Below are 19,392 nucleotides of genomic sequence, written 5' to 3' on the forward strand. Positions count from 1 at the left end.
ATAAAATGGCCCAGGGTGAATATTCCTTATTTCTTATACTTAAGACACAGTTTTTCAGGATCCAGTTAGAAGATGAAATTAGTTCATGTTTCATATATATATCTTCATACATACAGACCAAATGCAATTATAGAGGTTTGTTTCTTTAATAGCTTGGAAGCATGTTACTATTAAGCCATACCAACCTCTAGAAGATGATTTCATATAGTCTTTTTAATGTACCTTATGTTTGGTGAGCCATTGTCACAGGTTAATTATAAATTTCTCACTGGTGTTATTTGTTAGGACAAAGACTTTTAGATTTTGGAGCTTTAGGGTCTTCAGATTAGGGATAATTAACTAGTATGACAATGATACTTCAACTTTATCAAGTTCCCTAGTACTGTATAAAACTATTGGCAAATCTGACTGTCTAAAATAACTACTTTTCATTCAAATCAATTTTTAATGCATTTACTAAAAGTCAGTAATTATCACTATCTTCCAAGTTATTACAGGTAAATAATGAGGCAAATTTAACATATAACTACAGCCATTAAAACCTTGCTCTAACTTACGGTGATATTCCTACTGGCATTAGTCACACCACTCATGTGCTCTTTCCTCATACTTTGGTATTCAATTCTTTCTAGCCTCCTTTCAAGATTTCTCAATATGCCTTCTCCCTTAGATGAATACACTTACATTAAATCTTTGGCTCACTTTTGATCTCTTTCATCTCTTAGTTCCCATATCATCCAAAGTAGGTCCGACTGTGCTTATAGTCCCATAAACACATACTTTTAAAAAAAATTATCTATTTTAGGTATATGAGTACACTGTAGCTGTCCTCAGACACACCAGAAGAGGGCATCTGATCCCATTACAGATGGTTGTGAGCCACCATATGGTTACTGGAAATTGAACTCAGGACCTCTGGAAGAACAGTCAGAGCTCTTAACCTCTAAGCCATCCCTCCCACCTTATAAATTCATATTCTTATAAACTTGTTACAGTGATTACTGTATGTGCCAAACACCTGCCTTCTAGGGCATAAACAATAAAAACCACAAAGGTCTTGAAGCTTTCAATTCAGTAAATAAGACCGTACAATAACTTGCATTTTTCAGATGCTCATCAATTGAGTATAACACTGGCAAGGACTTTTTTTGTTCACAAAAACCAGATCACATCTAATGGAATCAGAACGGGTGATAAGAAATAGCTGCAGTGAAGTGATAGGTAAAAATGTGCTAATAGCCCTTGTGGCATCACAGTGGACTAGATTACCAAGAAAGAAGAAAAGCAGGAACTGAGAATCTGAATGGACAAACGTCTGTTTGTCTGGAGGCCCATTTTCTGATTGCTTTTAGCCTTAAGTCAGCTTAGGTGAGGCTATAAAAGGGAGAAAAACAAAACAAAAAACAAAAAACATGGGCATTCACCCCAGGTTTGGTGATATGCAACATTCCTGAAGTTTTCAATTGTGGAAGGAAGGAGAAAGGGAGGGAAAAGAAGGAAGGAAGGAAGGGACTTTATATGCTGGTATAGGTCTGTAATCCAAGCACTTGGGAAACTCAGATCTATAGTACAAGAACTTTGTCTTGTTCCAGGATAACCAAGTCTACACAGAGAAACCATCTCAAGCAAGCAAGCAAACAAATAAATAAATAGATTGGGGGGGGGGGGGATTTAAAAACAAAGTAATGTTAAAAAGTTGCATTACAAGGAAAAGCTGAGAGATACAGCTAGCCAAGGTAAAACTGTTAGCGTACTTGGCTTTTCACCTAAAGCAGAATATAAAATATGAAGTACTATTAAATGAAATGAAATTTACTGATAGTTCAGAATCTCAGTTACATTTTTTCCCTCTGTGTCCTGGGATTCACTTTGTAAACCAGTCTCAACTCACAGAGATCCACCTGCCTCTGTTTCTCAAATGCCAGGATTAAAGGTGTGCACTGCTACCGCCCAGGTCTCAGTGACATTCTCAAGGCCAACCTGAAGATATGTGAGCTAGTCTATCCCGATAGAGAGTACAAATGGCAAGCTCAAAGCTGTCCTACAGTTCAGGTATTAAATAGGTGAGGTCTAAGATGGAGTAATAGTAAGAAAACAAGCTGCACACAGATGCTTCTATAGAATAGCTATTTAGCAACCAATAAAACTTTTTAACCAATAATGGCAGAATTTAAATATATTTGATGGAAAGAACTTTCTCTTCAGAAATAAAAAAATTACCACCTAGATCTCCCTGTACACATGTAGCAGATGTACAGGTTCTAAACAACTGGAAGGGAGGCCATCCCCAAAGCTGCTGCCGGTAGGTGGGATAAGCTCTACTAGCTGGGCTGCCTTGTCTGGCCTCAGTGGGAGAGAAAGCACCTTTCTTTGTGTGTGGGGAGCAGGGGTGGGGATGGGGCACCCATGGTGCTCTCACTGGCTCAGAGGAAAAGGGGATGGGGGAAAGGATTGTGGGAGGCAGTGACCTGGAGGGAGCAGTGAGCAGGATGTACAGCAAATAAGTAAAAAAACAAAAACAAAACAAAACAAGAAAAACCCAATTTATTTTTAAAAATTACCAAGGGCATCAAAAATGATTATCGATAATATTTTTTTCTATTTTTAGTAGTCAATCCTTTAGGCAAGATTTATATAGTTACATTAACCACTAAATGTTCAGGCCCACAGATAAATCTGGGGATCACTGTAGGAACATATAGCAAGAAAGCAGACAAAAATAAGAATTTGAGAAAGTAAAAAAGAATTATTTGTCTGAAAAATAATCAAAAAAGGATCATGCAGGGAATTGAAAATATCAGGGAATGTTGTATAGTGTCACAGAATTGTCTCGGAAAGAACTTTCAAAAGAATTTAAAATGTATTCCAAAGCTACACACTTTAAGGACACATAGTAAATAGAACGCTAAGTGTGGTATATTCTTTTGTCAGCCTCTCCTCTATCAGGTACATTTCCTTTCTTTTGACTACACCACTTCTATCAGCTACCATTCTACCCTAGCACCAACCCTTTGACAACAAAGCAACCAAGTGATCTTCCCTTGTTTCCACACTCCCTTGTATTACACTTGGCGTTCTAGTCCTCATCTTTGCTAGTTTGCTTAATTTGTCTACCTATGTTGTCACAGCACTTTAATCTTCCTATTTAGGCTTCATAAGTCAACTGTGATCTGGTTTTCACACTACCACACGACTGAAGCTTTTAGTAAGTCTCTATAGTCAAATTCAGTGCTAGGTTGTAAATCACTAAGTGAGTTCTGGGAATCAATCTCAGGTCCTATGGAAGAGCTGCCAGTGAGTATTAACTGCTGAGCCATCTCTCCAGCCAAAACTTAACTTCAGTTCTTAAAGAATATGATTTATCACGTTACAAGCACAGTAATTACTCACATCTGAAAAGCTTGCTAACATCACTAGCCTATCTTTAAGTCAGGCCCTTTCTGCTGTTTTGTAGCCATTCTGCAGATATTCGAGGGACAAAACTACTTACCGATGAAGCTTCTGTAACTCTTGCTCATCCCATTCTCTATCATCCATTGAACCAGGTAGATGGTCTAACGATTGCCTGTTAGCTGTATCAGATGCCATAACTTCAATTAGAAAGTCCTTGCTAACACGAGATTTGTGATGTGAGTTTTTAGCAGAAGATCTAGGTCTCTTTGGTGTGATACAAGGATCACTCTCAGCTGCAGACTGTGAAATGAGGAGGATATCTTTTGTGATGTCTCCTGTGTTTTTTCTCTGCTGATTCAGCCTTCGTTCTGTATTTCTTGCTCTGGTTTTACTTTTAACTTCCATTTCATTCTCTTCACTTGACAAATGTGATGAGGACTGGCTATACCGTGATACACCTATTTGATTTTCAGTTTCCTGCAGTTCCAGGGGCAACTTGTTCTTTTTCTTAAAATCGTTCATGAGCATTTTTTTACTTTTTGGGCACAGTATTTGAGTGTTACGTTTGACAGTGATTATGTCGCATACATTGCAGTCCTCTTTGGCATTGCCTTTATAACCCCCACTATGCTGAAAGGTCTCTAAGGACTTACTGGTAGGACTTGGAGGTCCATGTACATCTGACTCACTTTCTACTTGATGCTTTGCTTTGAAAAACTCCGCTATTCCTTCAATAGAGAGATTATTTTCTATACATCTTTGCTCTATCAACTTTTTGCTTCTAAGTGGTGTCATTAAAATACAAGCTTTCTTCTGGCAGGGAGGCAGGTGTCTTCTTTCTTTGTCATAGGTAGGCTGTTCCAATGAGCTCAAGGGATCAATGGATACATTTAATACTTCAGTTCTCTCTTTATTTCATTGGAAATCAAAAACAAAATCTCATAAGTATAAGAGAAAAATACTCTTAAAAATAAGACAATTTTTCCTGACATGTTACACAAAGCACTAGACTATTTAGATCACTGTCACTTCAAATATAAGCATGTACACAATTCTGCCAATGACTTTCCAGTTGGCTGGCATACATGTAGCTTTTCTATCTGGACTTCAACACAGTTTCAGTATTTTACTGACTTCATATTAGAACCATACTCTATGGGTATGAGACCTCATATTTCTCAAAATTACTTGGGTCTGAACTTACACTATTTACTCTTCCTTAAAATTTTCCTTCCCTTATCTGCAAGACCCTCAATTGCTTGCTTAGAGCTTATTCTCTACTCCGCTGTACCTCCAAACTCTCCCACTCAGTTTTCACACTGCTCCTACATTTAGTTGTGCACCACTCTTATCTATTAGTTAGACTGAGAAAATCATTAATGTCAGACTTAATTTTCATAAACATTTTTTCTAACACTCAAGAATTAGTAAATACTAAACAAATATTTTAAAAATCAATTCTCAATAAAAAATAGTTAGAAGACATAAGAAATCCACTAGGGTCACTAATCCTAAGGAGCCATGTAAGATAAAAACAAGTTGTGCTAGTTAAGGATGTAATTAGGAAAACGCGAAACTCTATCCATACAGCTCTACTTTCATTCTCAGTGTAGCCAAAGATGCACATCTTTGCAAATCTCTCCCAAACTCCACAAATTATCGTGGCAAATAACTAAAGATACAGCACTTGATATCTATTCAATGATCTTATACATAAGTGAAGAAAAAAAATGAGACCAGCACTCTAATCTCAAAATAGAGAATCCAGAAGCAAATCCAACTAAAATTCTAACTGTATTAACTCCTATTTATGCTTATTGTAGTAGTTTGAACCAGAATGGTCACCATAGGATCACATGCTTGAATCCTTGGTCCCCATTAAGTGGAACTGTTTGGGAAGGATTAGAAGACTCACTGTATTATAGGAAGTGTGTCACTGAGGAGCAGACTTGGAGGTTTCAAAATCCCATGCCATTACCAGTTAGCTCTCTGTCTCATGCTTTCGAGTCACACAGGAACTATCAGCTAGTGCTTCAGCACCATCCCTACCTACTATCATGTTAGCCATGGATTATCAGAAAGCCCCCAGATATATGCTTCTTTCTATAAGTTGCCTTCATCATGGTATTATTTCACTGCAACATAACAGTAACTAAGACACATTTAACTAAGTCACCACAACATCAGGAAAAAATACTACAGTTATCCACACATATCATGACATAAATGATAAACCAAAAATTGAAAGGTTAACAGTTAATAATAATGGAAAAACTTCAAAATCATAATGTATCGATAATTTATTTAATTAGTACAACTATCCTAATGAAAAGATACCCAAAAAAAAAGTCTCCACAATGTTTTTCATGGAAATCATACACGTGCGAACTATATTCTTGTAATTCCTAACATAAAACAAATCACACATTCAGTTAAACATTTTTTAAGAATTTGAACATTCTCATTTTGAATGAATTTTACTCTATTTAATTAACTTTATTATTGTTATTATCTCATTTAATTTTATTTAATAATCTTAATAATCGTCCAGCCTTCCGATTTTCATCTGTTCCCAGAGCTAGGGCCAGCTGACTGCCATCAGAAACCACAACCTACTGACAGAGAGATCACCCAGGAGCGCTCTCGCTCCTAAGCCCACAAGCCCACAGGCCCAGAGGAAAAACAAGCTCCAGTCAGAAACAGCAAAAACAACTAGCATCACAGACAACAAGATGACAAAAGGCAAGCACAAGAACCTAAGCAACAGAAACTAATACAACCTGGCAACATCAGAACCCAGTTCTTCCACCACAGCAAGTAGTGGATATCCCAACACACCAGAAAAAAAAAGATTTAGAATTAAAATCATACCTCATGATGTTGATAAAGGGCATTAAGAAGGACATAAATAAATTCCTTTAAAAATGCAAGGGAAGACAGATAAACAAGTTGAAGCCCTTAAAAAGGAAACACAAAACCCCTGAAAGAGCAACAGGAAAACACAACCATGTTGAAGAAGTTGAACAAAACCATCCAGTATTTAAAAATAGAAATAGAAACAACAAAGAAATCACAAAAGATACAACCCTGGAGATATAATATCTAGGAAAGAGATCAGGGGTCATGGATGCAGGCATCACCAACAAAATACAAGAGATAGAAGAGAGAATCTTAGGTGCAGAAGATACCATATAAAACATTGACACAATAGTCAGGAAAAAAATGCAAAAACAAAAAGCTCCTAACCCAAAACATCCAGGATGTCCAGGACACAATAAGAAGACCAAACCTAAGGATAATAGGTGTAGAAGAGAGCAAAGATTCCCAACTGAACGACCCAGTAAATATCTTCAACAAAATTATAGAAGAAAATTTCCCTAACCTAAAAAAAGAGATGTCCATAAAAGAAGCCCACAGAACTCCAAATAGATTGAACAAGAAAAGATATTCCTCCTGACACACAATAGTCAAAACACCAAATGCACAAAACAAAGAAAGAATATTAAAAGCAGTAAGGGAAAAAGATCAAGTAACATATAAAGGTAGACTAATAAGAATTATACCAGACTTCTTAACAAAGACTATGAAAGCTAGAAGATCCTGGGCAGATGTCATAAAATCCTAAGAGAACACAAATGCCACTCCAGGTTACTACATCGAGCAAAACTGACAATAAACATAGATAGAGAAACCAAGATATTCCATGACAAAACCAAATTTACACAGTATCTTTCCACAAATCCAGTCCTACAAAGAATAATAGATGGAAAACTCCAACACAAGGAGGGAAACTACACCCTAGAAAAAGAAAGAGAGTAATCTTCTTGCAACAATCCCAAAAGAAGATAGCCACACAAACATAATTCTACCTCAAACAACAAAAATAACAGGAAACAACAATCACTATTCCTTAATATCCCTTAACATCAATGGAATAAATTCCCCAATAAAAAGATATAGGCTAACCAAATGGATACTCCAACAGTATCCTGCATTTTGCTGCATACAGGAAACTCATCTCAGTGGCATAGACAGACCCTATCTCAGAGTAAAAGGCTGAGAAAACATTTTCCAAGAAATGGTCCCAAGAAACAAACTGGAGTAGCCATCCTAATATCGAATAAAATAGATTTTCAACCAAAAGATATCAAGAAAGATAAGGACACTTCACACTAATAAAAAAAAAATCTGTGAGGATGAACTCTCAATCCTGAACATCTAAGCTCCAATTGCAAGGGCACCTACATTCATAAAAGAAACTATACTAAAGCTCAAAGCATATATTGCACCACACACAATAACAGTGGGAGACTTCAACACCCCACTCTCATCAATGGACAGATCATGGGAACAGAAACTGAACAGAGACACCGTGAAACTAACAGAAGTTTTGAACCAAATGGATTTAACAGACATCTATACAACATTTCATCCTAAACCAAGAATATACCTTCTTCTCAGCACATTATAGTACCTTGTCCAAAGCTGACCATATAATCGGCCAATAACAGGCCTCAACAGATATAAAAAGATTGAAATACTCCTATGCATCCTATGAGATCACCATGGACTAAGGCTGGTCTTTAATAACAACAAAAAGCAACAAAAAAGTCCACATATACATGGAAGCTAAACAATGCCATACTCAACATAACTTGGTCAAGAAAGAAATTAAAGACTTTTTAGAATGTAATGAAAATGAAGGCACAACATACCCAAAATTACACAATACAATGAAAGCAATGCTAACAGGAAAACATAGGTCTCAGTACCTCCAAAGAAAAACTGGAGAGAGCATACACGAACAGTTTGACAGCACATCTAAAAACTCTAGAACAAAAAGAAGCCAATACACCCAAGAGGAGTAGACAGCAGGGTAAAATCAAACTGAGAGCTGAAGTCAACCAAGTAGAAACAAAAAGAACTATACAAAAAAGAAACAAAACCAGAACCTGGTTCTTTAAAAAAAATCAACAAGATACGTAAACCCTTAACCAGACTAACTAGAGAGCACAGAGACAGTATTCAAATGAACAAAATCAGAAAGGAAAAGGGAGACACAACAACAGAAACTGAAAAAATTAAAAAAAAAAAATTGTCAGGTTCTACTACAAAAGCCTATACTCAACAAAATTTTAAAATCTGGGAAAAATGGACAATTTTCTACACAGATACTAGATACCAAAGTTAAATCAGGATCAGATAAACCATCTAAACAGTTCCCAAAAACTTACAGAAATAGGAGCATCATCAAAAGTCTCCTAACAAAAAAAGTCCAAGACTAAAAGGGTTTAGTGCAGAATTTTATCAGACCTTCATAGAAAACATAATACAAATACTCTCCAAACGATGCCATGAAATAGAAACAGAAGGAACACCACCCAATTCATTCTTCAAAGCCACAATTATGCTTATACCTCAACCACACTAAGACCCTACCAAGAAAGAGATCTTCAGATCAATTTCCCTCATGAACATCGATGCAAAAATACTCATTAAATTTTTGTAAACAAAACTAAAACACATCAAAATGATCATTCACCATGATCAAGTAGGCTTTATTCCTGAGACAGGGATGGTTCAATATACGGAAATCCATCAAAGTAATCCACTATATAAACAATCTTAAAGAAAAAAACCACATGATCATCTTATTAGATGCTCAGAAAGCATTTGACAAAATTCAACACCCCTTCATGTTAAAAGTCTTGGAAAGATAAGGAATTCAAGGTCCATACCTAAACTTAGTAAATGCAATATAAGCAAACCAATAGCCAACATCTACCTAAATGGTGAGAAATTTGAAGCAATCCCAATATATCAGGGACTAGACAAGGTTACCCACTCTCCCACTACCTATTCAACATAATACTGGACGTCATAGCTAGACCAATTAGACAACAAAAGGATGTCAAAGGGATACAAACTGGAAAGTAAAAAGTCAAAATATCACTATTTGCAGATGACATAATTATATAGTTAAGTGACATCAAAAATTCTACCAGAGAAGTCATACAGCTGATAAACAATTTCAGTAAAGTGGGTGGATATAAAATTAACTCAAATCAGTAGCCCTCATCTACTCAAAGGATGAACAGGCTGAAAAAGAACTTAGAGAATCAACACTCTTCACAATAGTCACAAAGAACATAAAATACCTTGGTGTTACCCTAAACAAGCAAGTGAATGATCTGTATGACAAGAATCTCATTCCTAAAAAAAGAAATTGAAGAACTCAGGAGATGGAAAGATTTCACATGATCATGAATTGGCAGGATCACCACAGAAAAAATGGTTACCCTGCAGAAAGCAACCTAAAGATTCCATGCAATCCTCATTAACATTCCAACTCAAGTCTTCATAGATTTCTTATCAAGAGCAATTCTTAAATTCATTTGGAATAACAACAACAACAAAAAGCGCAAACTATCCTCAAAAATAAAAGAACTTCTGAGGGAGTCACCATGGCTGACCTCAAACTGTATTACAGATCAATTATGATTAAAAACAGCATAGTATTGGTGCAGAGATAGGCGGGTAGATCAATGGAACAGAATTGAAGACCTAGAAATAAATCCACACACTTATGGTCATTTGATCTTTGACAAAGGAGCTAAAAACATTCAGTGGAAAAAGGACAACATCTTTAACAAATGGTGCTCGTTCAATTGGTAGTAAGATGTAGAAGAATGCAAATCGATCTATTCTTATCTCCTTGTACAGAACTCAAGTTCAAGTAGATCAAAGACCTCTACATAAAACCAGGTATATTGAAACTAATAGAACAGAATGTGGGGAAGAGCATAGAACACATAGGCACAGGGAAATTTTCCTGAACAGAACACCAATGGCTTATACTCTAAGATCAAAAATTGACAAACGGGACCTCATAAAATTGCAACAAAATTGGTACGGCAAAGGACACCATCAATAGGAAAAAAAATGGCAACCAACAGATTAGGAAAAGATTGTTACCAATCCTACATCCAAATAGAGGGCTAATATCAAATATATACAAAAATCTCAAGAAGTTAGACTTCAGAGAATCAAATAATCCTATTAAAAAATGGGGTGTAGAGCTAAACAAAGAATTCTCAACTGAGGAATATCAAATTGCTAAGAAGCACCTAAAGAAATGTTCAACTTCTCTAGTCATCAGGGAAATACAAATCAAAACAACCCTAAAATTCTACCTCACACCAGTCAGAATGGCTAAGATCAAAACCTCAGATGACAGCAGATGCTGGCAAAGATGTGGAGAAAGGAACACTCCTCCACTGTTGGTGAGACTGCAAGCTGGTACAACCATTCTGCAAATCAGTCTGGCAGTTCCTCAGAAAATTGGACATAATCCTACCTGAAGACCCAGCTACACTACTCTTGCCAAAAGTCACTCCAACATATAACAAGGACACATGCTCCACTATGTTCATAGCAGCCTTATTTATAATAGCCAGAAGCTGGAAAGTACCCAGATGTCCTTCAACAGAGGAATGGATACAGAAAATGTGATACATTTACACAATGGAGGACTACTCAGCTATTAAAAACAATGACTTTATGAAATTCTTAGGCAAACAGATGGAACTATCCTGAGTGAGGTAACTAAGACCCAAATGAACCCACATGGTATGCACTCACTTGATAAACAGAGACTAGCCCAAAAGGCTAGAAATACCTAAGAAACAATTCACAGACCTTATGAAGCTCAAATAGAAGGAAGGCCAGATGTGGATGTTTTAGTCCTTCTTAGAAGGGAGAACAAAGTATTCAGGGGAGGAATTACAGGGACAAATAAAGAAACAGGGATCGAGATAAAGATCATTCAGAGACTGCCTTACTTGGGGATCCACCCCATACACAGCCACCAAACCCAGTTACTATTGCTGATGCCAAGAAGTGTTTACTGGCAGGAGCCTAATATGGATGTCTCCTCAGAGCTCTGCCAGAGCCTTACTGATACAAATGAGAATGCTTGCAGCTAACCATCAGACTGAACACAGGGACCCCAATGAAGGAGCTAGAGAAAGGACTGAAGGAGCTGAAAGGGTCTGCAACCCCATGGGAAGAACAATAATATCAACTAACCAAACCACCCACAGTTTTCAGGGACTAAAACATCAACCAATAAGTACACATGGAGAGACCCATGACTCAAGCTACATATATAGCAGAGGATACCATTGTCTGTGGGAGGAGAGGTCCAAGGAAGGCTTATTTTCCCAGTGTTGGGAACAGCTAGGGCGCTGAGGTAGCAATGGGTGGTTGGGAGTGGGAGCATCTTCATGAAAATAAGGGGAGGAAGGTAGGGGGATAGGAGGGGGGAAGGGCATAGCATTTGAAATGTAAGTTCAGAGAATACCCAACAAAAAAACATAAAAACCATCCAGCCTCCTTTACATACTTTACATTAACTTGTTTGAATCTCGTAGCATAGTACTGTATTCCTCCCACTTTTATAAATTTTGATGATTGTTCTCATTTTTACATTTTAGTTTTAGTACAAAAAAAATTAGGCCCACAGACTTATCATAACATGAACTCCTGAACTTGTTAATATTTAGACAAAAAGTACTTTAAATTTTGGTACACAACATACTTATCAAACCTTAATTATAGCATTAATTTCATAAAAGGAAACATTCTATGACCACATACAAAATAATCTAAAACTTTATGAAACAGAATTACTTAGGGATCACATCAAAGCCAACCCTAAAAATTCTATCATACGTAAGGTTATTTCATTAAATCATCATTCTATGTGTAAATAACTACTTTAAATCATTAACATATTTTCCATTGTATATCCAAAAAGTTTAAAAGTTTATTATATTAAAAAATGTTTTAAGCAGTTATTATCCTAGTCATCATATAACCACTACAGATATTACCTTGCTTGTGACTTTGAATTTTCTTTTCATTGACCTCTTCACAATTTTCAAAGCTTTCTGAAGGAAATTTTTTGCAGTTTTTCTTTCCAGTTAATTCCTTCAATACAAGCAATATACTTTTAACAACTACAAACTAGACATTATCTTGGGCAATTACATAGTATTAATCAAGTATAAAAATATTCTATATACTTACTTATATGGATTACATTAATGAAACATTTAGAAAATCCTGTTGGAACTGTAATTTTAGAAGTACTACATAGGGCCGCATGATCCTTCAAAAGTCTTTTATTATTTGCAGTTTTACTTTTAAAAAATATTTAGTTTTTAAACTTTGTGTAATCTAAGTATCTGAGTTTATGCCTTATTTCTAAGAGTGTAAATTGGAGGCCAGAAGAGAGTGTCCATCCTCTGGAGCTGGAGTTAGACAACTGTGAGCTAACAACGGAGGTTCTGGAAACTGAACTATGGTCCTCTGGAAAACCAAGAAACACTCTTAATCACTAAGCCATGTCTCCGGCCTGTATTTGTAGTTTTTCAAGTGTTTTTATACGCTTTATTTAAGGCTTTACTCTACATAGCTTTACTCTACTTTTATTATTGTTGCCTGTAAAGTTTCATTTAAAAAATGGAAAATAAGTATCATTTACTTATAACTGCAAACATAATTTAAAAATCTCTATGGGCTAGTGAGATGGCTGCAAGTACAGATGGCTCAGCAAGAAAAGATCCTCAGAACTCTAATGATGAAAGATGAAAACTGACTTGTGGAAATATAAATTAAAAAAAAAAAAAAAAAAAAAAAAAAAAAAACCCAGCAAACAAATTTATGAGAATTAAAGTTAAATTTAACAGATTTTTTTTCTCCAAAATGCAGTTAAGAGATTCTCAAAAGGAATACTACTCAGCCACCAGAAACAATGACTTGACCAAATTCTTAAGAAAATGGCTGCATCTAGAGAATATCATTCTGAGTGAGATAACCCAGTCACAAAAGAACAGACATAATATGCAGTCACTGATAATGGGATGCTAACCCTAGAGGCTCGCACTGCCCCAGAAACAACTCACAGACTGTATGAAGTCCAAGAAATAAAGAAAACAAAACAAAACAAAAAAAATCTCTATACAACAAGAAAACTTTGACTATTTCCATGTTACATTTTCTTTTACATGTACTTTATGCTCATTGTAACTATTAAGTTTTCAATGCATACTATCAAACCTTTAAAAAATCAAGTACTGACTAAAAAATATATTCATACAGTTTTACGTAAAAATTATTTTAAAATATGAAAAAAAAGTACTGACAAAAATGTATTGTATAATTTTATGCAAACAATGCTTAAAATCTGTACATTTATCTTTGTTTTGTAAAATAAAGTTGTTAAATAAAAAAAGGGTAAAAAAAACATTTAAAATGTAAACACAGATAATATTCAATAAAATTGAAGAAAAAAGAGAACATTCAAAAAAAAAAAAAGAGAGACTCTCAAAAGAAAAAGACTTACACAAAAATTTTCCTACTGTCTAGAGATATGTACTGTGGTTATTTGACTGCAGGCAGCTCTAACAAATAATTACATCTCATCTAGACATTTAAAAGGTATAAAAAAATCATTGAAATTTTAGCCTATTGACATTTATGCAAATTGCATACCTTAAAATTTTAGGAGTACTGTATATCTCACACACAGCAAATACTCTAACAATAGAAGCACAATCTCATCCCTATATTTTTCTTTATCATTTATTAGACATATAACCCTTATAACAAACACCTACTTAACTTCAACAGAAGTTTCAACAATTCTAAATCATACTCACTAAAAAGACCTTGTATCCTTTGATGCAGTCCTGAAACTTCTCAGGTACCATATTACATTCCTAAACATCAGTACCTTATCCAACTGACTACTCCACATGAATAATGTGGAGAGTGACACTCTGTGGGGAGTGTCACTATTAGGAGGTGTGGCCTTGTTGGACAAAGTGTATCCTGTGGGGTTAGGCTTTGAAGTCTCAATGTTCAAGGTCTGCTCAGTGCAAAAGAGAGCCTCCTTCTGCCTGGCTGTAGAAGACAGTATCCTTCAGACTGTTCAGCACCTCTATCACCAATTCTGCCTCCAGGATGTCATGCTTCCCACCATGATTATAATTGATTGAACCTCAGAAACTGTAAGCCAGCTCCAATTAAATATTTTTATTCATAAGAGTTGATGTCTCTTTATAGCAATAAAAGCCTAAGACAGAAGTTGGTACCAGGAGCTGGGTATTGCTGTGATAAGCCTGACCATGTTTTTGTTTGGAGAAATGTGCAAACTGAATAAGGAAAGCAGTGGAGTACTTGAAGTGGGGCTTAATGGGTCATATTAGTAAGAACATGAAAGATGGTGGTGTTGTGAATTTGGTCTAATACAGCTTGTATTATGTTAATCTGGCTCCCAAATTTGCATGAGAATATATATATATATATATATATCTGCACATAATAAACTGAGGGAACCTTGCCCCCAGTTGGTTTTGATTGGTAAGTAAAGTTGGAGGCAGCAAATGGCTAGGCAGAGACAGAGGCAGGAGACTTTTAGGATTCCTGGGCAAGTGACTAAAGAGTGTGAGAGGAGCTGCCATGGTGGGGAACAAGAAGAGACCATGCCTGAGAAGTACACATCAGAGAGCATATTCACCATGTAGGAGTTGAAGGATCACAGCCCGAGAGGGCTACATGTCTGGGTCTAGGGCAACAAAGACGGAATATAGATCTTGCCAAGTAGTAACTTGGAAATATCAGAGGAAGGTAGGTTAGCCATGTGGAGATCAGGAAGTGGCCTGGCCATTGAGCTGTTTTAGGAATATCAAAACATAAAGGCTATTAGTGTGCCCCTCTCACTTGGGAACATAAAGGGTAGGTAGCAGGAAAGCACCACCACCACTGGAATCAATTAAGTAGTATTTACTGGGTTTTGCTACACCTAACATGGTAGGATAGGGTACTGAGATTGATTTGAACTGTGGTAGCTTGACTCAACAGATTTCAGAGAACAATTTTTATATGTTGCTTAGAGATCATTCTTGTGATATTTTGGTGATGAGTGTCGCTACTTTTAACCCAGCTGAAGAGTCTGTCTGAGGCTAAGGTTAGGAAATTTAGATTAATTGTATTGACAAAGGAAGTTTCAAAGAGGCCTAGTTTAAGTTTTGTCCCGTGGTTCATTCTGTAGGAGAGTTTTGATCAAGTGTAGCAAGAAAATTTCCTTAAAAAGAAAAGTTCAAAATATAAAGGATCACCAGGAAGTAGAATGGAACTAAATCATATGTTCAAAGATATTAAATGGTAGTAAGGGAAGTGGTGACCTCAGAGCAAGATCCCACCTAGTTAAGCGTATTGTTCGTTTGTTAGCAGTTAAACAAGAAATAGTTAGGTGTCATTATAACTTCTCCTGGAATACCAATAAACCTTGGGTGATTTGTTCTGTATCAGAAGATAATATCATGCAAGTGTGGCAGATGGGAGAGAACATTTATAATGCTGAAGACCCTGAAGGAAGTGTAGAACCAGAAGGACAGGATCCTAGACATGTCTCCACTTGTGATTTAAGACTTTCTTTATGTTCCTCTGAATCCTGAGATGTATTTTACATTGGTTTGAGACACAGACTTTGTTCAGCTACAAAACTACAATAGGTGCCACCAACAATGCTCATCCTGAGTGAGGTGACAGTCACAAAAGAACACACGTGGTATGTACTCACTGATAAGGGGATACTAGTGTTGCAACATCCTCTTCAACTCAAATAAACCCATTCAATAAAAACACAACTCAGGTAATTAGGAATACAATCTGTGTGTCTAGAGTCTATATTGGGCAGATTTACCACTACACTCTCTACTCTCCTCCTTGGAGATCCCTTATAACTTGCCGTTTTTCCAGGCCTCCTGTTCTCCACTCCTTCCTCCCCTTCTCCTCCTTGGACCCTCCTTTTCTGTTTTTCTCCCTGACTCCTCTTCCATTTCCTCTCCTTTTTCCCAACTCCTCTTCCCTTCCAATCATGTATTGATTTAACATAAATTTACATATTCGCCCCAAATCTCTGAATGACTAAAAAACAATTCACAGACCTTATGAAGATCAAAAAGAAGGAAGGCCAGAATGTGGATGCCTCAGTCCTTCTTAGAAGGGAGAACAAAACTTTCATGGGAGAAAATACAAGGTCAAATAGAGGAGCAGGAATTGAAGAAAAGATCATTTAGAGACTGCTTCACCTAGGGATCCACCCCATATGTAGCCACCAAACCCAAGCACTATTGCTGATGCCAAGAAGTGCTTACTGTCAGAAACCAGATATAGATTCCTCCTCTGAGCCTCTGCCAGAGTCATACAGATATAGCTAAGAATGCTTGCAGCTAACCATCGGAATGAACAAAGGGACCCCAGTGATGGTGCTAGAGATGGACTGAAGGAGCTGAAAATATTTGTAACCTTATGGGAAGAACAACATTATCAACCAACCAAACCCTACAACTCCCAAGGACTAAAACACCAACCAGTGAGCACACATGGAGAGACCCATGGCTCCAGTTTCATATGTAGCAGAGGAGAGCATTGTCTGACATCAATGGGAGGAGAGGCCTTTGGTCCAGTGAAGGCATGTTTTCCCAGTGTAGGGGAATGCCAAGGCACTGAGGTGGAGAGGGTGATTGGTAGAGGGTGCACCTTTATGGAAACAAGTAGAGAGAGAGGGGGGATGGGAGCAGGAATGGGGAGAACATTTGAAATGTAAATACAGAGAATATCCAATAAAATAATTTTTTAAAAGTTAAGTAAGGTAGTTGACAGTCCTTATGATTCAATTTAAGAAATAGAATTGTATGTGGTATTATTAGTTTTTCTAATGGTATTAGTAGATTTTCAAGAATCTCATAATATAGTAACTGACTCTTAACATACTGAAACCATTGTTTTGCATATAGAAACTGCTGAACTTATTCAGAATGATTACAAATTAACTCCACCGATTATTCAACAAAAAGTGATCAGAAACAGAAATCATATTGTATAAAACATGTTATCAGTTCCAATCCCACACGGGTCTTCCAGGCCCTCTGGCACAAGTTAATAATGAAATTGATCAGCTATTGATAGGAAATGCGCTAGAAGTTTCATAATATTATTTAAGAAACACCATGTTAAAAGCAAAGGTTTAAAAGAAGAGTTTTCTATTACTTGGCAACAAGTCAAGGAATATAACCGATCTATATTACTTGTAGGAAGTATCCCAAAAGGATCTAAAGAAATAAATTTGGCAAATAAATGTTTTCATTTTACAGAATTTGGAAAAATGAAATATGTGCACCACACTATAGATATACTTGGGATTTCAGTGAACAATTGCTTTAATTTCTGAAAAGGCTAATTCTGTAATTACCCATTGATGAGACATTATGGCCATTATTCAATACCTGTACAAATTAAGACAATGCTCTAGCATATGTCTCTAGTAAAATTAAACAATTTTTACTTATTATAATATAAAGCATATTACAAGTATACCACATAATCCTATAGGACAAGCAATTGTAGAGAAATCTAATCATACTTTAAAAGAGATGCTTAACAAACAGAACAGAGTAACAACCCCCACCCCCAGAGGTATATTATATAGCACTTTATTAAGTTTAAGATTTTTTGTTTGTTTGTGAGCCTAGCCTTCAGATCAAGATGTAGAACTCTCAGCTTCTTCAGCACCAAGTCTGCCTAAATGCTTTCTACCATGGTAATGTACTGAACCTCTGAACAATAAGCCAGACATAATTAAATGTTTTTATTTGTCATGGTCATGGTGTCTCTTCACAGTAATGAAACTCCTACGTAAGACAAATAGTATAACTTACTTGGTTATGTAGAAGCCTTAACTGTGGCTTATTTTGACAACTGCTATATCTGATATTTATTTCTGCAGCTCGTGGCAACCCACTGTTCTCATTTTTCTTCATTTCTGTAAATTCAAGATGGGACAATAAATAATTACACAAAAGATTAGTTGTATTTCAACAGAGTACAGTGGTCCATGCCTGTATTCTCAATATCCTAGAGACTAAAGAAGATAAAATGTTGACAGTATAAAGAGCATATTTCAGGAAGAGGAACAGGAAGTGGGGGTGGGGTGGGGATAAAGAAAATAAAGAATTAAAAACTTGAAAGGAGGGGCAGGAAAGAGAGGAAACATGGAAATGGAAGGAGGACAAAAAGATACACAGCTTTTCCACATTAAAGAGCTATGAGAAAAAAAAAATCGTTCTAATGAAATGTTACATATACTCATTGTAGTTTGATTATAATAAAATAATTATTGTACCACAGACCACTCTCCCAAAATATTATCCAAAACAAAACAAACAAAAAAAAGAAACAATCATATTGCTTATACCTTTGTTAAACCTCTCATTATATCTAAAAACAGAATAGTATAGTCAGTATAGTATAAATACTTTTATTAATTTACTTTTATTTAATTTACTTTTATTAAATTAACACAGTCTGTACAACCTAACTACACATCAACTAAATAGAAAGGCAGTGATTACTTCTGTCATTTTATTATGTATATGAAATTATGTTTTAGTTAATTTATATACTTCAATGTAGAACTAAATCCACACTATTTTCAGCAAAATATGTTTTACATTATTTTGTGAAAAATGTTCACTTTTTCTTTCATAGGCCCACTGTGGCTCATAGGCACCTACACCCACATTACACACACACTAATGTAAAAATTAGTTTAAAAGATTCATAGAAAGTATAAGAACTTTTTCTGAGTTGTTATTATTGCTTTTTGAAATTGGCTCTTATCCTATAGACCAGGCTGACCTTAAAATCCAAATTTTAATTCCTGCTTTCTTCTCCTAATTGCTAGGATTACAAATATTTGCCAGAATAGCTGGCCTTAAGTTATTTTATTACTCTTTTAGGAACTGTAAGACACAACATGGATGGCCCTAAAACTGGAAATTACAGTATAATATCAGAAGCTGATATTCTAATGAATCCTTCATAATATGCTTATATTATAGCAGAGATAGTTTTTAAACTGCAATACTA

At 35.9% G+C, this 19,392-nt stretch overlaps 1 protein-coding gene across 1 annotated transcript in view; it reads right to left on the minus strand.

Moving 5' to 3' along the window:
• MIS18BP1 (MIS18 binding protein 1) overlaps positions 1–19,392 on the minus strand; it is a gene marked incomplete at both ends in the record, with an annotated part of 40,911 nt that overhangs the window by 11,054 nt on the left and 10,465 nt on the right. Inside the window, one exon of the mRNA XM_080920177.1 lies at positions 3,491–4,301. Within this exon, the coding sequence (XP_080776303.1) occupies positions 3,491–4,301 (811 nt within the window). The remainder of the gene's footprint in view (positions 1–3,490; positions 4,302–19,392) is intronic.

Source organism: Micromys minutus (genome assembly GCF_963924665.1).
Source record: "Micromys minutus genome assembly, chromosome: 1".
Classification (NCBI taxonomy): Eukaryota; Metazoa; Chordata; class Mammalia; order Rodentia; family Muridae; genus Micromys; species Micromys minutus.